Raw genomic sequence first — 26,511 nt, 5'->3', positions numbered from 1 at the left:
TCATCCCCATCGCTGTGAAGTATCTTTCTGCCTTGAATATCCAACCATAAGCATCCTCTCCTTCAAAGATTGGAAGCTTCAACTTCCTCATTCCCCATTCTCCTCTCCTGTTTACCCTGCCGTTGCTATACCTCCTTGCCCATATCTCCCATTTGGTTGCCTCTCTCATGGCCGTGGGTCCACCCCACGATTCTCCCTTCCTTCCCAAGCTTGAGGTGCCACCGGATCCCCCCTTGCATAACCGGCCGACCCCCAATGAGGCTCCCTAGGGTCGGCCTCCCCTCTGCCTCGATACGATCCTCCTCCCCACTGATTGTAAGGCATGCTTCCTCCCTCCCTTCCTTGGAAAAATTGATCTGGATGATTCTGAGTATAGCTTGCCCTAGCGTCTCTCATAAATCCGGCGGTGGAGTAGTCCTCCCCTCCACGGTTTGGGCAATACCTTCCCCCCCCTTGGGCCGGCGGACCATGCATCCCCTCCATGATCGACAATGTCAATGGCCTCATTCCCTTTTGCATTAGGTCCCTCACGAACCCTACTACCTCCTTCACCATCAAAGGATTAGGGTTAGGGTTAACCGAACCCCCTATGTTGTGTTGGCCCGCCACCATTTGTTTGATCATCTCTTGTAACCCTAACATTTGAGTCTTCAACTCCTCTACTCCATCAAGCTTTTCGTCAACGGATGCAAATTTCTCCTTAAGGGCGGTGAACTCCACTTCCCACTCTCCGACTTTCTCTTCAATAGATTCAATCCTTCGTGTAACCATCCCTTCCTTGTGGATCTAGTGCTCTGATACCACTTTGATGGAACTTGGTTTGTAAATTTCGGAATCCAGGAAAAACAGCCCAAAAATAGTGGAAAAATGGCGAATTTCTTGGATGAAAACACTTACAAACACTTCATTAACTTAAATATCAAAAGACTTACAAGTTTCCACGGATACAATGCTCTCAATTCGAGAAGAGAAGCTTTCTCCCAAGTCCTAGAATAGAAAAACCTAAAACAACCACAAAACAAGATGCCTCCAAAATAAACCCTAACTCCCTTTTAACTCTCACATAAACCCCTCAAAATCCCCTAATTACCCCTTGGGCAAACACCTCATCCTCCCTCTTCAATTTGGTGGGCCCCTTGGGCCCACCCGCCTCCTTTCTCCCTTTCGGTCGTCCGCCCAGGCAGGCGGGTTCTCCGCCTGCAGTATGTGAGAACCGGCCCTTTTTGGGCCGGTGTTGCTGTGGGTCGGTCCGGTCCAACATAATCTTAGGCATACATCTGATCAGTTTAGTTGAATTAGGAAATCCTAACCTTAAGTTATCTTGGATCAATTAGATTTCCCTATGTTATCTGGAGCTCACATCTTTGAATCACAAGGGCAACTATATATGCTCTTCGGGGATCTGGCTGCTTACATCAACCTTTTGACGTTGTAGTAATACTAGCCTCAAGCATGCAACACTTATCTTTAGGCAGCAGAAAGCAATTATGAAGCTCTACCTGGACTAATTAGCATCGCGAAGCCCTCGGCAGTCAAATCCTATTCGGCCGGGTGGATTGGAAGGGCAAGTGCCCTCCAAACCTCCCTTCGTGGGGTGGGGCACCAAAAGGGGGCGCCGAAAGGCTGTTGGATTTTGAAGGGAAATTAAACAGGAATGTTTATGCATGAACTAGTCAATGTCCTGAAGCCCTTGACCGTCAAATCCTATTCGACTGGGAGGATTTGAAAGGGGCAAGTGCCCTCCCAACCTCCCTTGACGGGAAAGGGTCGTCGAAAGGCTTCCAGATTTTCAAGGGAAATGAAAAAGGATTTTAAAAAAAAATTAGCAGGTACCTCAATTTGAAGATCCGAAGACATGTATCGTGATCGATCATCGTTCCAAAGCCCTTGGCCATCAAATTTTTAATCCGGCCAGGTGGATTTGAAAGACAAGTGCCTCCGAACCTCTCTTCATGGAAGGGGACGTCGTGAGGCTGTCAAAATTTTAAACAAACAAAAGACCACACAACTAATTAGAATTAGATTTAACAAATGATTAAAAGAATAATAACAGTCACTAAATGTAAATTGTATAAACATGTAAAACAAATACACTCATGTCTCTGTTGAAAGCTATTACTATCTCTACAAATATTCACTACTAAGCAACAATACATGAAACATCTTGGTGCAAACTCAGCCTAGCTCTACTCTTGTCGGCCTCTCTTTCATCATTTAAAATTACTTGCCTCTTCTCTGACTCAAAATAGTGAGTTGCCAATCTTCAAAGACTGTTTAAGACATCTCGACAATATACAGGAGCCGGTGTCGATGATGATAAAGATCCTCAATAATGTTTCACATTGTTTATTCTCAATTGAAAAGAAGATGGATCGATCAAAACATTTGAAGCCCAATGGTAATGACGAGCAAGGGTCTGCTCATGAATGTCTTTCAACCACAATCCAATATCTTCATTAGAGGCAGTGAAAATTGATATACCGTACATTAAGAGTGATAATTCTCAATGCTGGTTGTTTGAACCTGACCAATTTTTCTCTTATTACCAAAAAAAAATCACTAATGCATCGCTCTATGTAGATGGACCTGCTGATGTAGCTAAAGATAAGCAGTGGACTTTTAGTAAACATAGCTTAAAAGATCATATTGCTTCAGTTGGGCTACAAATTTAATGGGTTTGAACATTGCAAGCAATAGCACCTCTTCCACAAAAGAATAGGATGAAAATTTCCTTCAAATCAGAAGTTGAGGCCTAATTTAGAATCATTTATAATAGAGGGAAAAGAGGGTCAGGTGGCTATGACACTACTTACAAAGTTAAAAGGAAAGATGATGAAAAAATATGTGCTTTTAAATTACATTTGATGATTACAAGAACTTTCTTCCGGCATCCAATAGTATTAGGGAGATCTTTTCAAAAGATCAGGTGTATCAATCTCTTCAACACCATGAGATGTCTCCTTCGACTTAGATGCACTAGACCACTCATGTGCTATTAGCGTCTTAATTGGAGCCTCACTTGGCTTCTTTCCAACGCTCTCTCATGGCCTAATAGTTACCTATCATAAAATTATTCATGAAATACATACATACATACACAAACATACATATATATATATATATATATATATATATATATATATACATATAAAGCCTTTTAGATGACATTTCAAAATGGTGAACAAAGATAAATGTGTAGCTAATTGAGAGCCAAATCAATAAATTGCTTTCTTTATGAAATCATGCTTTTTCCGTATGTGCTCCGATCTTTATGTCAAGCTCCTAAATACAAGATCTGATAATGCTTAACCGATTCACTGAAAGTAAAAGTGTTCAAGCACCCCTACAATCTCTCTGATCTATATGCTAAGATTTTTCCCACATATCCTCCAATCAACACATTTGATTCCTAAATTCAAAAGTTCGAGAATACTGCGTTGGTCAAATATTCAAGTTTTATCCTTCTTGAAATGACTGAAGTCGACATGACTTGAATTAACAAATGAACACCTAATCACAAATCTATCAGGATATTTAGTTTAAAGTTCACATGTGACCTTCAAAGGCTCTCTAGATGAAACTCATTATAAAATATAAGCTCTCAATGTTAGCATTCGCATTTTGACATGCAAACAGGCGACATACCCCCACACCTCGACCCACGATCACACAATCTCCCAACCGCTCCTCTCAGTACTTGGCAACAACCGAACCGCCACACAAATACGACTCTCTCGCTCTTAGAACCAAAGGCATGGAACTCCTGAACCCCTAAGCCAAGTGTTCGAACTCGGCTTTTTCTCACGATCTTCTTCCACTTCTGCGTCTCCAACCGACCTCCGTCCTCCGTGCGCGATACTGGCCTCGAACAACCAGCCCAATTTCAACTAGTTGCTCAGCCTCCCACATGTCATAGACCTAATCGTGCCTCTTGCCGCTCCTGTCCGATCCTGTATCCAATTGTGGCTCCTGCTTCACACCAACAGGTTCCCCCCCTCAAGCCGTATGGCCAGTCTGCCACCGAGCCTTTCGCCTCCGCCTCCCTCTATGTCCGAATATCTCTAAGCAACCCCGATCCCACTCTCTATTCTTTAAGCATGAGTGAGGAAGGAAAAAGAGGGATTTATATTATTATTATTATTATTATTAAAGGATAATAATACTAATAATAATAATAATAATAATAATAATAATAATAATTAATAATAATAATAATTACAATTATTATTATGAATGACAAAAAAAAGGAGAAGAGCATAGAACCTCGCAATCGCTCAATTGGAGGAGTTGAAGACTATTTTCGGGACCAAACAATGTCCCGAAGCCCTCGACCGTTGAATCCTATCAGTTTGGTCGGACTAGAAAGAGCAAGTGCCCTCCTTAACCTCCCCTCGCTAGGAGGGGGCGTCGAAAGGTTGCCAAATTTTTGGAGAAACACCGAATCCCAAACAGGAGTTTAAAACTATTTCTTGGATCAAACAACGTTCTGAAGCTCTCAGTCGTTGAATCATATCAGGCTGGACATACTAGAAAGGGCAAGTGCTCTCCCTTCCTTGTGGGTAGGGGACGTTGAGAGGTTGTCAAAATTGCCCTGAAAAGCTATCGACTTTTCCTCGAGAGCTTGTCGAACTTCTAGGAATTATGGAAAATAATTTATTGGATAATTGGTTAATTTAAAATCTAATTGAAATTAAAACTTTAATTTAATTAAATTATCATTTAATTAATTAATACCATTAAATTTAAACCTTAATTTAAATCAAATTGGGCATTCATTTAACTTGTTTAATTTAACTAAAATAAATTCCTTTAATAATTAATTTAAAATCAACATAATTAAATAACTACTTTAAACTAAAATTTAAATTCATCAATTCGAATGATTAATTTAAAGTTTAATAATATCAAAATGTTAATTAAAGCAACTAATTTAAATAATAATTAATTTAAAATAGTTTTTAAGTTTAAAATTTAAATTGATTAAATTAATCGAGCAAATAATTTAATTAATAACTAAATAATGTTAAAATACATTTAAAATCAATTAAAGAGCTGAATAGTTAATTTAAAACAAAATTTAAATCCATTAATTAATTAAATTAAAATTAAAATTTAATTAGTTTACCTAATTAATTATTTAATGCAATTAATAAAAAAAATTAATTAAAATTCATTGAATAAAATAAAGAACAATGTTCACACTATCAAAAATTGTACAATTCACATTAAAAATCAAACTCCTAAAACTAACCAAAATAAAAAATAGAAAGAAAAGCTCCAAAATTTTAAAACTGAATCCCTCAAACTCCTGAGCAATGCTCTCCATGCTCTAGCTCTTAGTAAATCGTGTAGCTGCAAGCTCTTGTAATTGCAAGCTACGAACTCCTGCAAACAAGTTGATAGAAGTCTACACATGGTAATAAAAAAAAACTAGTGCTGGAAAAGAACATAACTAGTACTAGTAAAGTAGAACTGTACTGGTATAACAAAACTAGTACTAAGAGAATAAGTAGGTACTAAAGCAAACTAGTGCCAAAACAAACAAGTAAAGTCACTATTGAAGTTGGAAAGCTATGAGCACTACTATGAGCAAAATCACAGTAAACTACTGAAAGCTAGGGTAGAAAGCATTAGTGTCGGGTGGTTGGGTGTGTCATTCTAAAATAAGCCTAAGAGGCAACTACTAGCTAAAATAGGGTAAATCCCAACTAAACTAATATACACGATCTCCCAAGGGGAGTTATAAACCATCCCAAGGGGAACAATAAATCCAATTCTTGGGCCACCACTAATTGAGGCCGTAAAACCCGTTAATCAGGCTACTTCTAATAGAAGCACTAAGACCCACTCAAATGCAGAATTACATATCTGCTACTAAAATTCCACTAAACTAGATCCCCGTTAACCAAAAAATTCAACTGACAACTTCTAATAGAGGTTGTTAGTCCGACTTTAGCTAATACATTAGGGAAAACCTCTAGGTAAAAATAACCTAATCCTTAACTTGCTGCACGGGCGCCTTTTAATAGAAGTCGTAAGACCCGCTCCACAGGTCACTTCCAATGAATGTCGTAAGTCTTGACCCAAATTTAAACTACAAACAACTCCTAAATGGGACCGTAAGACCTAGCTTAAATCCAAACTACATGCAACTCCTAAACGGGGCTGTATGACTTAACCTAAGTCTAAACTACAGAAAACTCTTAAGCGGGGTTGTAAGACCTAACCTAAATTTAAACTACGGGCAACTCCTAAGCTGAGCGGAAAGTCCCAACCCAAACCAAATTAACCAACATCTATCCACTTCAGTTTACTCGGTATCATTGAGAGGAGGTAATCCATGACTGTTATCAGATTCCCTGGACAGTCCAATCAATGGTTGTTAGTGTTGGTTGACTGAATCTTATGATAGACCCGAGACGATGGAACCTTAATCAGGTGTACCTTCATCCCCACACAATCAAGATTAAAACACTTGTATACTTATGCACTTCTTGCTCAACTAAATATACATTAATTCTTAATTGAGAGTGCTCTTCTACGTGTTAAAGGAGTAATTAACTATGAGGTTTTGTGCTCATATGAAGTGGAACTTCAATATTAAATAAACCATTATGCCGTTCATCGACATAAATCTGGTTAAATTAAAATCCAATCTACCTCGACAAAAAAGGAACCTTAAGTTTGTGAAACCAGGGTTCATGCCTTATGCAACATTTCCATTTTTTTGAGGGTGAATAAATTTCTGGCGACTCCACTGAGGATTACTTCTCTCTCCGTCTTCGGATAAATATATAGCCTTAGAAATATAAAAAATATATAGATGTTTATTGGTGCTAGTTTATATTTTATTGTGCTATAGAAGTCAGGTTGATTCTAATCCTTGCAAACTTTGTAATAGGTTATTGAAAATGTTGCTGGTAAAAAACATGATGACTATAAAGTTGGGGGAGAGATAAAGAGTCCAACTTCCTCAAGCTATCATGGCGCTACCCTCCAGTTTGGAACCATTGTTGACATAATGAGGTTCCTCTCAGCTGATAATAAGGTGGGAGTTATACCGCACGAGGTAATTGCTTACTGAAATGTAGCCCCAAGGCGTCATGGAAGCGCGCTGCTCCCACTAATGCAGAGTATCCCAAAAGAGTCTATGTATTTTCACAACTCTCAAGGGTATCATCTTCAAATTTGAGCACCGGAAAAAGGGCATTTGAGCCCAAGTTGAAGTCGGTTGTAGTGGTTCCAATCAAATAAAGTTTGGAGGGAATATAGCTCCCAAGAAGACTACTTTTGTTCCTGGAAGGAACTATGCTGAAGCCTTCACTTCTGACACCAAGCTGTCAAGAAAAGCCACGAGGAAAACTAATGCTCGCTTCAGAGCCAACGACTGGGAGAATCACTTCGCTCCAATCCAAGGGCCTCTGCCTCAATCAGAGGCAAATATACGCATCATCAATGGTTTCAAATCATTAAGATAGGTGAAGCACAACAATGCCAAGGGTGAGGTGAAGAAGTCTTTTTGTGAGACTTCTAGTCAACCACCAGTGCAGGAGAAGAAAGAACCAACATCCACCTGTCTTTACAAGCTATTGAAGGCTGTGAAGAATCGAAAACTACAAAAGAACTGGAGGAAGGCGATAAACGAAGGTGCCATTTCAACTTTAAGAAATTTCCAAGGGGAAGAAGGTTTGAAGAAACCTTATTGAGGAATCAACATAAGAATTCCTCATTAATCTATAGTGAGAAGCATGGAGCCTGGACAATGTTTGGGTGTTGAAAGGAAATATGTGGGAAAATCTAGGGGTGTAAACGAGTCGAGTAGAGTCGAGTATTTGCCTTATCAAGCCTGGCTCGTTTAATCCTTAATGAGCTCGAGCTCGAGTTCTAGCTCGATTAGTGGGCTCGAGATCGACTCGTTTAGAAAATATCAAGCTCAAGCTCCACTCGAAAGCTTGAGCTCGTTTGAAAAGCTCGAGTTCGAGCTCAACCTGAGCCGACTCGAAAGCTTATCAAAGATCAATCTCGTTTGATATTATAAAAAACAAGCTGTCAAATATTATTGTAGTCCACTATAAGAAGCCGGCAAGTTTGGGTTCTAAAGGAGCCCAAACAAACAAAAATCTCTATGGGTGATTACGAGATCAAAGCTCATAGTAAACCACCCAAGAGTTTTGACTAAGAGTCACATTTTGACAAGAGGTCCCCTGCTAAGCCTACCATATTAGATAAGTGATGTAGGCAGGGGTGGGGGGGGGTGTCAAATCAAATCCTAAATTTTTGTTTTGACTGCTCTTGGGCTTGCTAGCTCATTAATACTTTGAGCTGAAATTTAGCTCATTATGAGCTGTTTTTTAGTTCATTTATTGAAGTAAAAAGTTTAGCTCATTTATGTAAGTTTAGTGGAAGCTCATTATGGTGGATCTTGGCCCTTTGGTTCCCGTGGCTGGCTGCTTGGCTCCCGTGGATGGATGGCTGCTTGGTTCCCGTGGGCTGGCTGCTTGGTTCCTGCGGCTGGCTGCTTGGTTCCTGTGGCTATCTGCTTGGTTCCCGTGGCTTTTCTGTTTGGTTCCCGTGGCTTTTCTTCTCTGTTTTGCTGTACCGTTTGGGGACTGATGTGTTATGACTTTTGGCCTTTCATTTTCCTAAATCTAATAGGTTTTAATTAATATTTTAGGTGGTTGTTTGGCTGCCCTTTTCTTCTATAAATAGGAGATGTTTTGAGACTTAAAAAGAGATGCTATGTGTACTTATGTTTGGATCTAAACCTGCAGGTTTCGTTGTGGAAAAGCTTGAGAGCTTGTTCCATTCCTCCCTTCTCATAGGAAAGCTTGCGAGCTTGTCCTCCTATCTTCGTCTTGGACTTCTTGCCTCCTTCCCGCAAGTATCCACCCCACTTGTATCATTGTTCTCGACAATTGGCAAAGCTTCTTTAGGTGTCTTTATTGCTTTGTTTGTAAGTGTCAAGAGTTGTAAGCGTCTTGTAATCGTCTTTTATAATATTAAAGTTTGTTTTTGTCATAAATTGTCTAATTTGTCTAGTTTTAGTGAGTTCATGTAATCTTCTTTTATTTAGGAAGTCTCTTTTGTTAGCAAAAATTTGGGGCCCTCTCACAAATTTTTGCTTGCATCAAATTTGGTATCAGAGCAAGTTGTGTGTGTCTTGGTGAGTCATAACAGTTGCTTTGGTGAAGCCTTCTCAGCTCAGAAGTAGCTAGAGAAAGGCTGATGTTCCTCCTAATTTGTCTTTGGTGAAAAGTGCTGCATGTTGGGTGGTGAAGGCTCACTTTAAGTTGTACACAGCCTACCATCAATATTGAATTCCTACTTTTCATGTTAATTCAAATAATTATGGTATTACTTTTCCAGATGTGAGGGCTTTAGGCACATATACCCAACACCGCTTCAGGATTCATATTCACTGGATTATTTTCTTATTTTAAATTATTTATAGAGCTGTAAAGCGTTTATTGTTGTGGGAAACTTGAACTTACTGTTATCTATCAACGTCTCTGTTCATGCTTGCAGTATTCCACATGTACTCTCTTGTGGATATTTCATGTTATGCGTTTAATGCTTTAGAGGAAATTTTATTTATTCCTATTGTTTGACTGCTTTTTAATATTCAAAACTTCCCCCTTTTTTTTCTCTTGATATTTTCTATTCTTTGTTTCCATACAATTTCAAAACTTTTATGCTACTTTCTTAGCATGCTGTTGAATGTGCTATATCTTGATTGGCTGTTCGTTGTTCTTAAGTTCTCTCTCTGCAACTGAACAATTTCATTGAACAGCTTTGACATCTTAAGTGGCTGACTGAACATAAATTCTTAAACTTTTCTCCTTTCATTCATATTTATCATTCTTGCAGCTAAACTTGAAGGTAATTGTTTTTGGGGGAAGGTACCAATTGAATCTCTCTATTCATCTTTAGAGAAGTGTGTTACCTTGAGTTTGGGGCATAGATCTGAAATGATTTCAACCATAGACATGCACCCTAGTACATTGAAGGTATTGCTCTTGCAAACAGTTATCTAATTTATTTGCTGAATTTCTATAATAAATAGTAGGCAAATTCTTTGTTTTGTATGCTCCTGATCTATATCTTGTTCATATTAGGCGTGGACTTAAAGATGTTTAAATGCGTACAAATACATTGGAAAAAAAGTTCAGCTTTCAATCTTTTCTTGTTTTGGTGTAAATTTTTCTTACTAGAGAACTTACATTATTTTTACCTTTAATCTGATTCATGCTAAAATGAATCCTAGTTTGCATTCGGTTAACTTGAACTTTAGGTTAGGTGCCAGTGGCGTCGTTATTGAAGTGTCTTTACATACATGAGACAAGGACATGACATGATAAACCTTGAAAATATTGAACAGAAGATACCAAGCGGAAGAATTACTTGTTTATATTGATATGTGATAAATTTGAACCAATATTAGATGCATTCAATATAAAAAATGAAATTTTTTGTGCACTATGTCTTGGATATAGCATAGCATTGCATTAAACAAAAGCAAAATCAGTTACCGAGAATGAGAGAAAGTAAACAGAGTTTGTTATGACATCTTCTTGGATTAAAGTAGTTGGATGTCTGATGCCCGAAATGTCCTGCTTGAAATTTTTTGAAAGAATGAAAAAGTGGTTTAATCATGGCCAAGTGCATATGTTCCAACTTATATCGGATACTGAATATGTCTTTCTCGGGTTGTGGTTGAACTTGTAGGTTTCTCATTCTTGAGTCTTGACAATCTAAATTAATTTGTTAATTAATTTATGTAAAATATATTTTATGCATGTTCTTAGTCCACTACATCAAGGCTAATGTACTTGCACGTGAGAGAAAGTATCAAAACATAAGATACAGTGTTATATTCGTGGCTGTGTATTCTGGCTTAGCTTTAATTACAGTTTTCATTTCGTTGAGCCATTTTAGGTTGGATCAAGTTAATATTTTCCACGACTGTGTGGTATTCCACACAGATATCCATGCTTAAGGTCATCATATGTTTTATAGCTTGTCTTCCTGGTGCATTTGTAGGGTGCCCAGCTTTGAGTTTATAACATACAAATTGTGATTACGACCTATTGGAAAAAAGAAAAAAAGATCTTAGCGCCCTTTTTTAGATTATTTGTCTGATTTGCTATCCATCCGCATCAATTTTTTCATCTATTCTGATTTATTTTCCTTCATTCAGTCGTAATTTATTGCTTAAGATCTGTTGTTTTTTTTTTTTTTTTTTTATTTCATAACTTTTAAAATGAGAATTGAAACTTCCAGGAGAATGGGTTTATTCAACCCGCCATGCATGTAGCTCTAGGAATTGAAAAATCTGTAGTTGTGTTGATCCCATGTTTGTTCAAGATTGCTCCTAAGTCACTTGATTTGAGATCATAGACATGACTTCCGATTGGCTTGATGAAATCTTGGCTTTAGCCAGGTCAACTCTAATTTTGATTTGAATCAAAGCTGATTCAACCTAAGAAATTTTTAGTTTTGCATACATACATACATACATAAATGCATAGAAAGTCATATATGTTTTTACAAATGCATTTATTTGTCCATACATATGAATTCCAAAGTGATCTTAAGTAGGCTCAAGCTGATCCAGGGCTGATAGTCCAAGATTGATTGTCGGGCTTGGCTTATTATCTAACTGGTTAGTTTGGAGCAGATTTGGATCAGGGCAAGCTACGGGTTTTATTCTAAGCGATTTTTAATCTTTGTAGTCTAGTTATCACCACTATTTAGTTCAGTGGGATGCTGTGAAGAAGGTGCTAACGGAGTTGGATGTTTGATATGCAACCCACCCTAAACTTAACCGCTGATGTCAACTTTTATTAAATCCCAGTCAAATATAAAGAGAAATGGGCCTTCGACCTTCAAAAGAAGGATGAAATCTTTTATAAATAACTAGGAGAGAGTTATTAGGAATAGAGAAAAATCATGGTATTAGGAGCTAGCGACTGAGTGATTAGTACTGCAGGAAGATGACATGCCTGTTGAGAAGGAAAAAGACATCCTAGACATTATCTAAAGATTATTGGAGTGAGAATTTGAATATTACATTGCTGCCACTTTGAGGTGTCCAAAGAAAGAGGGATTTAGCAATGAAAGGGAGCCCTATGGTTAGGTTTTTGGTCCATGAATTAGTCCATAAACAAGTTCGGTGTATGACAAAATGGTAAACATCTTTGCATGAACTTTGGTTTAGCGTGGATTCTACATATTTTACCTCTATATATTGATCATGTAGTTTTCAGTGGTGGAAATTATCAACTAGGTGAATAGTTCATGATGGTTGATAGATCTGGTGGCCTTGTTTATAATGTTTGCATATCTTGGTTTTTGTGTCATGGCTTGCGTTATGGCATGTGGTGTTGGATGGTCATTCTGGTTTGATATTACTTCAATCTCTGGGTTTTTTTTCTCCTTTTTGTTTCCTATAATATGAATATTTTCATGAGGCTATTTTTGTTTAATATTCCTAACCTTGTCTCTTTGGTACATGCATTATTTGCAGTCTAGTTTCTTGGATCAGCACAATTGCTTGAATTTTAGAAACCATAATATTGATTCTCTGGTAAGTTGAAAACTTATTTTTTAGTAAACGATTTTTATTGGCGTTGCATTAACTTGTAGCAGTATGTGCTATAGAGTTCGTACAAAGTGCAAGTAAATTTATGCGCTCAAGAGGTTGGAGCTAGAGAGAGGTCACCTTATGATTCTTATACTTACAATGATGTTCCTGCATCAACATTACCTCACATTATTAGGTAAAATGTTTTCTATATCAGTAAAACTGCCTTTTTGAATATGCTGCTTGTTTACCGAGTTTTCTAAAATATGTCTACTCCTCCCTAGTTATCTGCTGTCGTAGTTTCTTTGACATCACTTTCTAGAACATTGTGTGCATATTTTTTTTCTTAACTTAAGCATTTAGTGTATATGAAGAATGATTATTATTTTTATTATTGTATTATTCTGGACTAAAGAATGATACATAATTTTAAGATGCTGTACTTTAAAGGTTTCATGTAGGATGTGTTCCACTGGCATCCATTGTATTATTGTAGCTTGACTTTATTTTTTTATTTTTCTTTTATTATATATTCGGTGATCAGTCATTAAAAGGGGGCTCGTTTTTTATATCTCAGATCTATTATTCACAACGATGGTGACATATATGGGGATATAATTAGTAGAATTCATGTTGGATTGTTGAAGTGGAGGAATGCATCGACCTATTTTGTGATAGAAAAGTATCCTCAAACTTATGGGAAAATTAAGTAAAGTGTTGCAAAGATGAGGAAACTCAGGTGGATGAGTGGCTTTGCTCTTAGATATTTGAAAAGGACGAAGTAGCTCCAGTGGTAGATAAGATTACAAAGGGTTGCCTTAGATGGTTTTTTCATATAAAACATCGACCTTCCGATGATCTAGTTAGGAGAGTAGATATGTTAGATTTGACATATGTTAAGAAAGTTTGGGGTAGACCTAAAAAAGACTTCGTTAGTTAGTTTTAAAAATGACATTTTAATATTAGATGTATATGATAATTTGACTCTTAATAGGACATAGTGGAGAAAACAGATTTATGTAGTCGAGCCCACGTCGTGGGATAAAGGCTTGTTGTTATTGTTGTAGAGATGAGAATGCTCAGGTAAATGAGTGGCTTTGCACTTAGAGACAAAATGCGAAATGAGTATATAAATGAGAAGGTTAGAGTAGCTCTAGTGCTGGATACGATTATAGAGAATCCCTTAGATGGTTTGGTCACATAAAAACATTGGCCTTATGATGACTCCATTAGGAGAGTAGATATATTAGATCCTGCTTATGTTAAGAATGATAGAGGTAGACCTAAAAAGTCTTAGCTGACAAATATTAGAAATAAGATTTTTTTATTATATTTAAATAATAATTTGAATCTTAATAGGACAAATGGACAAAAACGATTCATGTAGTCGATCCAAGTTGTGGGATAAAGGCTTGATATTGTTGCTGTTGTATTCTATAATAGGCTCGAGCCGCCAAAATATATATTTATGTACTTTCTTAATCACTTGATTGCTGATTAAGTTGCTCAAGGTGATTGATAATGAGTGTCTCGGATGCTTAAATTGTTTTTGGAACAAAGTCAACTTATTTCTTAGAAGTTGTTTATAAATAGAGCCATTTCTTACACATGTTGGTTTAGTATGCTTTTATGCTTTGCCAAAGCATCATAAGATTTACATAATTGTACTTATCTAGCACCATGACCAATGATCTAGATTTTAATGTAGAGGATCCATGTCAAAATTCATTATAACGGAGAATCAGTGTTTTCACTTTAGTGAACTATAGAGCCTACTTAACAACCTCTCTCTCTCTCTCGTCATCTCATCAATCTTTTCTCCTCTCTTTCTAGTAATATATATTAAGACTACTGAATTTTACCTCCTCCTCCCAAAAAAAAAAAAAACATGTACATGCTAATAGAAAATGTTGCTCACTAGTGGCAAACTATGTTGTCACCCTGATGTCCTGTGAATCTTTGAGAAATTACTTAGATGTTACATGACATCGACCCTCAGAAATATTTGTGGATGCCAATAGAAAGAATAAACTGAACTTTATTTTGTAGGCATACGTCATTGTAGGTTGATATTTTTCCATGCATGTGCCATGGATTGAAAAAATAATTAAGTTCAACATTTTTCCCCTTTATAAATATGGTTGATTGTATGGACTTTTAGATTAATGATTGATGAATGATATATTTCACTAGCACATTGATGGTTGATTTCTTCCTCTTTTGTTGATCAAAGTTGGGTATGCTTTCTATTAACATATTTTTCTCCTTGTCCAATTAAGTAAGGAGAGAAATTCATGAACCCCTAAATTAGAATTTAAGAAAATCAAGTATTTTTGTAGAAGAAAGAAGGAAAGAGGTTGATGTTGCATCTTAGATTCTTGTAGTTGGATTTATGAGAAGGAAAATATGAAATCATATGCTATTTGTGCTTTCAATTTGCACAGTGAAGTTTACCAATGAATAATATGAATGCAACAAAGATTGTATATGTATGGGTGTGTCAAAATTTCGAATTGATAACCAGCTTCTAGTGTTTTAATTTAGGAAATTTAACATAATTCATAGCTAGGAATTGCTAAAAATGGATGGTTGACTTAGGTAAACTTGAACTATAGCACTGAATGATTAAGATTTGGATAATGATTATTTTTTAAGGTTTATACCATAATTTGGTTTTTAAACATAAAACTACACTGGTAGTATTTATCTATAATATAATAAAATATATATGGATTGCATTTGTTTTTTTTTTAAATTATTTTGTCATTCATCAAGCATGTAAAAAAAAAGATGTCCTAATGGCATAGAGAATCCTTTATAGAAAACTCAATTTGAATGCATTTTCTCCAATCAATACTTGTGAATATTCAATAAATATCTCGAGTGATTTATGTTTTCAATTCCAAATTATTCGGAAGGCTAAATAAAAAATTCAGAGATCAATCAATTTTAAAATTATGTGTGGTACTAGTTTTAATAATGTTAAATATGATGGATGATCTTGTCCTTACATTTAGAGGTCATACCATAGAATTTTAATTAGGTGGAGAATGGATATTCTTCTTTTTAGAGAAGAAAAGATCAACCTTGCGCCAGTTGCACTTGTTTGCTGTTGCCCATAGCTCATTGTTGCTTCCGCCTTCTTGAACTGTCCTTTTTTACATGGCAACTACATTTGGTCTTTTCCTGCCGGCAGCTTTTGCTAGTTGTTTCTTATGGCTTCTTTTTTGGCTCAGCTGTGCTTGTTGTCATTGCTCACAGATCGTTGCTATTCGCACCATCTTTCTTGAGCTTCATCGCTTGTGACATAGCCATTGTGTTCGATATAGTCTTGTGCTTCATCTTGGTTGTTACTGGAGCGCCATTTCGTTATTTCTCATTAATTGGTTGCGTCCTGCTCTTGTTTTTGACTTCAATTATTATCTGACTCCTTTGTGGAGCTCATTTTTTGACAACTAACATATATGATAAAACAACCCTTTTTTGGGGATATATTTTTATCTTTCAACTCTATTCTCTTACACTTTGGTTGGTAAATTTATTCTTGGCTTCTTGAGTTTGGAGATTATTTGTACCTTTGTATATGATATTCTTTTGTTAGTGGAATACTCTATTGGACTATTGATTAGCATCACTGTCTAAGCAAGACAATTTTTAGAAGTAAATTATTCTACCCTTTTTCTCAGCACTCGTATAATGTGAATGATGTAGAACGAACAGTAAGATTTGATGTACCGGAGCTTGTAGTCAGCAATTGACGCCTTTCTGGAGGACTAGATAACAAGGATCTTGGCTGGAATTTTTTTGCCAGCAAGGGAAATGTCACACCCCAATTTGACATACCCCTTAATAGTCAATCTGGAGTATAACATGGAAGAAAAATCTAAACCGATTCCTTCATACTAACACCCATTTCGAGCTACAACTTTCAGAATGGAGTGAGTAAAAGAAATCTATTTCGACTCTCCTAACTTGCCAACATATCTAATTCCATAATTAATAATTAGAAGCATATAATGTCCCTTAATGAACATCAAATATAATTGAAGTAAATATAAAGCTCTATTAAAACTTTTAAAATTCATTCACATACCCAAAAGTCTGTACATCTAGCATTCAGGTATCTTTTTAGATCTCTTTGCACATCCAAAACATATTTACACCAAAAGAACAATCACCTTTTTTTTATTGTCCCAAGGGCTCCTTCCCTTTTCCTGCCGTACAACCACTGCTAATGAGCTTGGGTCAATGAAATACACAAGCAATTTATAAGAAATTATAATAAACAAATAAGAAATGCTTAACAATGCTACCACCAACTGATTTTAGCAAACATTATTGAATTCCATCCTTTTTAACCATAGATTTCAGCAAAAGTTCATTTTAGTAACTATATATTATTTTACCTAGAATTTATCCTCTCAACTGAGCCTTCACGAATCCTCTAGCACCCGCTTACAATAGCTTAGCAAACTCCAGATAAACTTATATGTGGTAAAAAAAATTGGGAATGAGAAGTGAACTAAAACCTATATTATATCTGTGTTCTTTCCACTTAATCTACCAAAATGACCCTTAGCCATCAGATTGCAGCATGTCAAAAATCAATCTCTTGCATGCTCAAATTAGTGTAATAGCTATAGTAGAATATATATATATATATAAAATAAATGGCATGCTAAGTATTATCAACTATCAAGTTAATTGTTAATTAACTAAATTGATTAATCTATTAACTTAATTTACATCTATATAAACTTATAATAAACTAAGTTAATATTCATAGGAAGTTAATGGTTACATTATTTTTATCATTTTGAGGGCATTACAGGAAAACCGTCTAGTAAGCAGGCAGCGAGTATTCCTGCTGAAATTTGAAGACATCAGATAGGTGGTCTTGAGAAGATCCTGGATAGCAGTCTGGCACTTGGAAAAACTCTGGACAACAACCTATAAGGCTTAGTAAAGCCGTGGAAAACTACTGTGAAAGCAGGGGACTTCTAGAAAGTAAGATGGGAGAGCCACGGGTGCTGAACAGCTGCTCTTCTTTGCTGAAATTCCCTGAGTATGGGAGGGGAAGAGGCGCGGTAGATGTTGGGAGAGCTGAGGTTAATTCCAGCTTGGATGGGGGAACGTAATTGGGCTTTGATTGATTGGTTTGTGGAGCATTAATGGGTTGATTGGAAGCTTAATTGGGGGCATTAATTAGATAGGAGAGAGAGGGGGGGATGGGGTGTCTAGATGTAATGTATGTGGGGGGAATTAACTAATTAAATAATCAATCTCAGATTTTGATTGATTACTAATTAGTGGCTTTCCAAACTTAGACCACTTTAATTTAGAAAGATTTTACTTTCAAATTCTCTTGAATTTGAATTACAAATTATTTCCAAATCAAACTAATCTATTTTAGGAAAAGGCAAGGGGGGGTGTGGGGAATTGGAAGGGAATATTTCCCAAATTAATTTTGCAAGAAAATGAAGGGAATAAAGGAGGGAGTTTAATGAGGCATTCAAAGCTTTCCTAAATTAATAAATTAAATTTGGAATGAAAGATTTCATCTCAATTTAATTCAAAATTTAAATAGGCTATGAATTAATAAGTTCCTAAAATAGGATTGATAAATTAGACAATTATTCAAATTCAAATAGATTTGAATTTGATCATTAAGATAGTTACCTAAAATATGAAAACTAATTTATGAAAGACTTACATGGCAAGTGGAGATAGGAGGAAACCAAGTGAAGGGCTGGCGGCTTGTGGCTTGGCCGTAAGTGGTTGTGGAGCTAAGGCTAGTTTGGTGGAAATAGGGAGAGGATGAAGATGACGACTAGGAACAACTAGAAAGAACAAAAATAAAGAAACAAAAGATAAAAGATAAAATCGCGAGCCTTGGACTCTTTCGAAGACTGAAGAGTGATACGTTACCCTTCTCCAAGGGACTTCAAGTCACGAGCCCGGACCCATCCTGCGGCTCATGAAAACTCCGATTCCTTCCCATAGGAATCTCACTATCGTCCTCTCAAAAGAACACAAGTGTAGAACACAAATTTTTTTATTATAATTTCATTATCCCTAATACAAGAGAAGGTGCCTCTATATATAGGCCTCAAAAGAAACTAAAAGTCACATTTGCCCCTTGAGTTTACATAAGAAAAGACTCTTAAATAAAAGGGTAAAAAGAGAAAATTGCAAAATTAAATCAAAATACAATTTATAAACTAAAATAAAATAGAGTGATCACGGTCGTCGATCTTCGACTCTTCCTTTGAATATCGTCCACCGTCGGATGTTCGTATCATTCTCCCGGGGTGGAAAAAAGCTCGACTTCGTCGAGTTCGCTTCCCAGGAAACCATGCTCTGATACCAAATTGATGTAGAACAAACAGCAAGATTTGATGTACCAGAGCTTGTGGTCAGCAAGTGACGCCTTTCTGGAGGCCTAGACAACAAGGATCTTGGCTGGAATTTTCTGGCCAGCAAGGGAAAAGCTGTCTAGTAAGCAGGACAGTGAGTATTCATGCTGAAATTTGAGGACAACAGATAGGTGGTCTTGAGAAGATCCTAGACAGCAGTTTGACTCATGGAAAAACCCTGGACAACAACCTATAAGGTCTAGTAAAGGCGTGGAAAACTACTGTGAAAGCAGGGGACTTCTAGAAAGTATGTTGGGAGAGCCACGGGTGCAGAATAGCTGCTCTTCTTTGCTGAAATTCTTTGAGTATGGGAGGGGAAGAGGGGCGGCAGATGTTGGGAGAGCTGAGGTTAATTCCAGCTTGGATGGGGGAACGTAATTGGGCTTTGATTGATTGGTTTGTGGAGCATTAATGGGTTGATTGGAAGCTTAATTGGGGGCATTAATTAGATAGGAGAGAGGGGGGGATGGGGTGTCTAGATGCAATGTATGTGGGGGGAATTAATTAATTAAATAATTAATCTCAGATTTTGATTGATTACTAATTAGTGGCTTTCCAAACTTAGACCACTTTAATTTGGAAAGATTTTACTTTCAAATTCTCTTGAATTTGAATTTCAAATTATTTTCAAATCAAACTAATCTATTTTAGTTAAAGGGCAAGGGGGGGGGGGGGGGGGAATTGAAAGGAAATATTTCCCAAATTAATTTTGCAATAAAAGGAAGGGAATAAATGAGGGAGTTTAATGAGGTATTCAAAGCTTTCCTAAATTAATAAATTAAATTTGGAATGAAAGATTTCATCTCAATTTAATTCAAAATTTAAATAGGCTATGAATTAATAAGTTCCTAAAATAGGATTGATAAATTAGACAATTATTCAAATTCAAATAGATTTGAATTTGATCATTAAGATAGTTACCTAAAATATGAAAACTAATTTAGGAAAAACTTCATGGAAAGTGGAGATGGGAGGAAACCAAGTGGAGGGCCGGCGGCTTGTGGCTTGGCCGTAAGTGTTGGTGGAGCTAAGGTCAGTTTGGTGGAAGTAGGGATAGAATGAAGATGGCGACTAGGAACAACTAGAAGGAACAAAAATAAAAAAACAAAAGATAAAAGATAAAACCGCGAGCTTTGGACTCTGCCGAAGACTGACGGGTGATACGTTGCCCTTTTCAAAGGGACTTCAAGTCACGAGCCCGGACCCATCCTGCGGTTGGTGAAAACTCTGATTCCTTCCCATATGAATCTCACTATCGTCCTCCCAAAAGAACACAAGTGTAGAACACAAATTTTTTTATTATAATTCCATCATCCCTAATACAAGAGAAGGTGCCTCTATATATAAGCTTCAAAAGAAACTAAAAGACACATTTGCCCCTTGGGCTTACCTAAGACAAGACTCTTAAATAAAAGGGTAAAAAGAGAATATTGCAAAATTAAATCAAAATACAATTTATAAACTAAAATAAAACAAAGTGATCTCGGTCGTCGATCTTCGACTCTTCCTTTAAATATCGTCCACTGTCGGATGTCCGCATCAGTGAATGACCCCACAAATACATATGCTGAATTGGCCCCTGTAATTTGATATTCTTTCATTCAATCCACATTATACTTCTTGGCTGCACTTTTTGATAAACCAATACAGCTAGATGCTACTATTGCTAGGCTCTTTTGACCGTCTTTGGCTCTTTTTTTTTTTTTTTTTTTGAGATGAGCTTTTTGGCTTATATGGAAAGAGGTATGGATTGGCATTTCCTCAAATGGTTATCGGGAAAGTGAAATTTGATGGTTTTCCCTCATATCATTGGTCTTTCAAAAAATTTTTGGCATGATTGTTGATTGTTCAAGGCTAATCCAAAACTAAGGTTCGTCCTCTAGGGCTCCTATTCTTTGTATTGTCTTTTTTGATCATAGTATGGGCATGCAAATTTTTTGTGTTGTAAATTCTCATAATCAAATGGAGCTTACAAGTTTGCTGGAAGATGCTTTCTTGGCCAGGCTCTTATGCCCTGGGATAATTTTCTCAGTAGAATCAGAGCTATTCACATTTTATCCGACCTTGAAATGATTCTTTAGTATTTATTGACCTATAAATCTTCAACCACTCGCAAACTGAGCAATACCCACGTCGGCAAAATTGAAAGGTGTATGTTGCACTATCTACACGTTCTCGAAGTAACTATCACTTCGATTCGTGTAAAAAATAAGGTGAAAACAAAACAGTCGTTTATGCTGACTTACGCTCGTTTAGTAGGGAGATCCTCGTCTGTTGTGACCTTCATTCTATCGTTCTCCTGCTCTAGTTTATATGTCCTGAGCGCAAGCAAAGCCCGACACCCAAGACTTCGGCCCAACAACCATTTTGTGTTTGAAATCCTGTAGCCGTTCCACGGGTGGCACGAACACCTCCTGATCTCGCAGCCAAACCCGATCCCTCTGCCCTGTCTGCAACCAAATCGCTGCACATGGCACCAAACCATCCTCCGCTCCTATTGCTGCGATCGAGCCCTTCGACCCAGATTCCTCGCATGAATCAAACCCGGCGAACCTAGCCTCCGTCTGTTCCGTCTTACGCAACAACAGGATCTCCCAATCTCGCACGGCCGCCTTTGTCCGAACTCCTTCGTGAACAGGTCCCAACCCTAGTCTGTCCGACCTCCCTCACTTGAGATCAAAGTGTCCAACATGGGCGAAATCGATTCCGCCTCCCTCTATGAACGAACCTTTGTTCAATTCCTATTCCTGAGCCACACATAGGGCCAGTCAAATCAACCCCTCACCTTCTCAATCAAGCTCCTGCGTTTGCCCACTTTCGTTCGTGACTTCCGATCTGAGCAAGCACGACTTAGCTGCCATCTTACATAAATTTGGGTTATTGATTGAAATAATGAGTGTGAGGAAGCTATTATTATTAATAGTAATAATTATCATTATTATAATAGTAATAATTGTAAAAGTAATTATAATTCCAACTAGAAAGAGGAAAATTTTACAATCATTCAATCGGAGGAATCAAAGACATTTCGGGGTCGATTCGCTCCCTCTCTTGGCCGTCAATTTGATCTGGCCAAGTGGAGCCAAAGGGAAAATGCCCTCTCCAGCCTCCCTTCATGGGGAGTGGGAGTCGAAAGGTTGTCGAAATCTTTGAAAAACACCAGAATACTGCAATCGCCAAATTAGAAGACTTGAAGGACAATTTCGTGGTTGATTCACTCCCCCCAAAATCCTTGACCGTTGATCTAATCGAGCCGAGAGGACTCGGAAGGACAAGTGTCCTCCTTTGCCTCCCCTCTCAGGGAGGGGATGTTGGGAGGCAGCCAAATTTTCTAAAATCTTAGGGAATGATTCTATTGCTTTATTTTATTAATTAAATCTCTTTTAATTACTTAATTGCTAATTTAACTAATCAATTAACTAATTCACTAGTTAATTCGAAATAAAATTTAACTAACTTATTAATTAATTAATTCAAATAAAATGAAGTTTCTAATCAATTAAATGATTGATTAACTCAATTTAATTAACAACTAATTAATTTAAAAATAAAATTTAAAATTTAAAATTAAATTGAACTAATTATATTTAGCTAGAGAGTTTTTATTTAATAAAATATATTAATTAATCAATTAAAATATTAATTAATCAATTGAAACATTAATTAACCAATTGACTTAATAATTAAATAACTAATCCATTAATTAAACATTAATCTGATTAATTGAATAACTAATTAATTAACTAATAACAAATTAAATTCCTTTTCAATTAAATTAATTACTTAATTGATTAATTAATGTTAAAACTTATTTTAAAACTAAAAGTATTTAATTAAATGTATTAATTGAATTTAAATCTTTAGGATTTAATTAATTGAGCAAGCTATTTTATATAAATAATTAAATAATTTTAAAATATTTTTAAAAGTTAAATTAACAAGCTGAGTAATTAGTTTTAAATTAAAATTTAACTTTAATTAAAAAATCATTTAATTAATTAATCAAATTAATTAAAGCAATTGATTTAAATTAAAACACTAAGAATAATGTTTACACTAATCAAACTAAAACAACTCACACCAACTAATACCAAATTTCTAAAATTAAGAAAGCACTAAATCTGAAAGAAAGCTTTAAAAATCATAACCTAAACCTCTCCAACTCAGGGATTGCTCCTGCTCTCAGTAAATCCTCCAACTGTTCGTCAAAAATACATGCAACAAGTAGACTAAAGTAGTGCAGGGTAAACAAAACTAGTACTGGAAAGAACAAAATTAGTACTAAAACAAATAGGTACTGAGCAAACAAGTAGGTAAAGCTATTACTACAGGTAAAACTAGTGCTGAAAGAAAATTAGGGCTGTAGGCAAAACAAACTGCTAGAAGCAAAGTGCTAATGCTAAAACAACAGTACTAAAGAAAAAGCAATGCTGCTACTATAGGAAAAGCATTGGTGCTAATGTTAAAGCAGTGAAGTATGCAAAGCTAAATGTCTGCTGATAAAACCCCGCTAACTGGTGCTGGTGTCAAAGCAGTGAAGGGTGCAAAGCTAAATGTCTGCTGCTAAAACCACTCCAACCTAAATTTCAACAGACAACTTTTCATAGAGGTCGTCGTAAGTCCAACTTTAATTAATGCGTTAGAGGAAACTTTTAGGTAAAAATGACCTAACCCTAAAACCCCGATAACACGGGCCACCTCTGATAGAGACCGTAAGTCCCACTTTACTTGGGTGTTACGGAAAATATTTCCAGAACAAATAACACATCCCTGATAACCTTCTAAGCTACACGGGCTACTTTCAATGAAAGCTGTAAGTCGCAACCTTTTAAACACTATATAGGCCACTTCTAAGTGAAACTGTAAGACTCGTTGTATGTGTCAATTCTATGTGAAGCCGTAAGACCCGCTACATGGGCTACTTACAAGGTAAGCCATAAGACCCGTTATACGGACTAATTTTAATAAAAGTCGTAAGCCCCTACTCCAAATCTAAATCAAACAACTGCATAACTTCTAAATGAAGTCATAAATCCCAAACTAAATTAAATATTGGGTATTCTAACAGATGTAAATCCCAAATCATAATAAAATTAAAACCTACACCTATCCAATTCAATTTACTCGGGATCCCTGAGCGGAGGCAATCCATGACTGGTAATCAGATTCCTTGGACACTACAATCAACAGTTGTTAGTATTGGCAAAATGAAACCTACAGTATACCAGGGACGACGGAACCATGGGATCTAAACATCGATTATATGTCTAAACATCGATTTATCCTTAATCGAGAGTTCTCTTCTACGCGTTAAAAGAGGTAATTACTATGAGGATGATAGAAAACACTTGTAGATCTCAAGTATTTCCTATCAGTCTTCGGAAAACAATGATAATTCTTTGCAAAAATCCACACAAAACCATGAAAATAGTAGATAATTTGTATTATTTGATGAAAGGGAAATAGACAATAGCAAGATACAATTGATCCTCTGTTCGAGAAGAGGATCTATCTCTCCCAAATCTCTAGACGCCGCTAGAACCCAAAAGAAAACCTAAATTTAAGAGATACCTCTCTTCACATTTGAAATATATCCCTTTTGCCTTTTCTCTTGTAATTTCATTTTTGTGAGCTTTTTAAAGTTGTCCCTATTACTCTTACAGTCTTCTCCTTTGAAGTCTCCCAAAAAATACCCGGTGTCTGCTCCTTGGGTGCCAGAAAGGTGGTCCTCTTGTTCGGACCTCCTAAGTTGCTGCCTACCTTCTCTCTCTCCTAGTGCCTCTGATCCTCACCAATTGAGCTAGCTCCATAGCCTCTCCCAAGTCATGAGGCCTCATTACTTTAACAGCTGCTCGAATCTCTGGTGTTAGTCTCTTCATGAAATCTCCCTCTAGCACTGTCTCAGGAAGGAAGTCCAATCGGCTAGCAAGGTAGTCGAATCTCTTCCGGTACTCCATTACTAAACAATCCTGTGTCAAGGAAAAGAAATGCTCGTAGAAGTCTTATTCCTTGCCAGTTCGGAAATGTTTTATCAAGGCCCATTGTCGTCAGTCTCTTCTCTTCCGTCAACACATTGACGGTGAAATATCTTTCTACCTTATAGATCCACTCATGTGTGTCATCGCCCTCAAAGATGGGCATCTTCAGCTCTCTCACCTTCGGATCACCCCCATTTCCCCTAAATCCTCTATAGTCTCCCATTCCTCGAAGAGGAGGTGCCTGCCAATCGTCACGCTCTTCCCTTCGGCGCTTATACCCAAATCTTTCATCAAAATCCCCTCTTCTTCTTTCAAAATCAGTACCCCGGTGATTGAAATCATCCCCTCTCATTACAAGTTCAGCACCTCTTCTTGCGTAGCCAATGCTTATCTCCTTCCTAGAAAGTGGTTCTATAGGAGGCATTTCGTCTTCTCCCTCCGGATTCTCCACTTCTAGATTTTCCCTTCCCTTAACGTGTTAGGGTTCCCACCTCTTTCATGTCTGCCAGTAGTTTCCTTTTCTTCCTATGTTACCGGATTGGGTTTGGCATCAAGTAATTTCTTCAACATGTCTTCCACCACGGCGAGCTTTCCCTCCATCCTTTTATTGATGAATGCAATCTGATTTTGAAAATCAGCAATCTTCTCCTCAAAATCATCTTTGAGTTTTTGGCCATTAGTTCCCCTTAGATCGATGTGCTCTGATAACAATTTGATAGGAAACACTTGAACTCAAGTATTTCCTATCAGTCTTCGGAAAACAGTGAGAATTCTCCACAAAAATTCACACAAAACAATGAAAACAGTAGATAATTTGCCTTATTTGATGAAATAGAAACATAAAATAGCAAGATACAGTTGATCCTCAATTCGAGAGGAGGATCAATCTCTCCAAAATCTCTAGATGCCGCTAAAGCCCAAAAAAAATCTAAACCTATGACATCTCAAATTTCAGCTAAATTCAAGATGCCCTAACCCTAGGAAACAAATTAATGCATACAAATCAAGAGGAAATTCCTAAACAGACCCTACATTCAAATTCACTCCTAACTCCCTCAAAAAACCTTTCTAAACAACTAACGCACACTTGGGCTTGCATTCAGCGCGTACACGAGGCGGAAAAGTCCGCCTTTATTTGCGTAAGCTGGTCCAATGGACCGGTCTAACAGAGGACTTGCGCTCATATGAAGTGAAACCTCATAACTAAATAAACCTTGATGCCGATCATCAGAGGAAATCCTATTAATTTAAAATCCAATCTACCTCGGGAAAAAATGCGACCTTAAGCTAGAGAAAGCAGGGTTCGTGCCCTAGCATCATGTTTTCCTTAGCAAATAGTATTTTATGAGTGGCAGGCATTAAAAAGTTTCCACCAAACTTTTTCCTCCTTGGCGCTCTTTTAATAGATGGATTGGTATCTGTCTTCTACCTGGATAGTTATAATGGATGATTTAAAAGCTGTGAAAGTTTTAGACATATTGGGTTACGCATGATAGGCTAGGGAGATTTATGTATGAAAACTTAAATCTTCTTC

At 36.8% G+C, this 26,511-nt stretch overlaps 1 protein-coding gene across 8 annotated transcripts in view; it reads left to right on the top strand.

Moving 5' to 3' along the window:
• LOC110110256 (polycomb group protein EMF2B) overlaps positions 1–26,511 on the top strand; it is an 81,063-nt gene that overhangs the window by 31,178 nt on the left and 23,374 nt on the right. For all 8 annotated transcript variants that reach the window (XM_028697962.1, XM_028697961.1, XM_028697963.1 and 5 more), the window contains 3 exons: positions 9,868–10,007; positions 12,527–12,586; positions 12,661–12,779. In XM_028697962.1, coding sequence (XP_028553795.1) covers positions 9,868–10,007; positions 12,527–12,586; positions 12,661–12,779 — 319 coding nt within the window. The remainder of the gene's footprint in view (positions 1–9,867; positions 10,008–12,526; positions 12,587–12,660; positions 12,780–26,511) is intronic.

Source organism: Dendrobium catenatum, unplaced genomic scaffold (assembly GCF_001605985.2).
Source record: "Dendrobium catenatum unplaced genomic scaffold, ASM160598v2 fragScaff_scaffold_1022, whole genome shotgun sequence".
Taxonomy (NCBI): domain Eukaryota; kingdom Viridiplantae; phylum Streptophyta; class Magnoliopsida; order Asparagales; family Orchidaceae; genus Dendrobium; species Dendrobium catenatum.
This window is presented reverse-complemented; position numbering and strand designations above follow the sequence as displayed.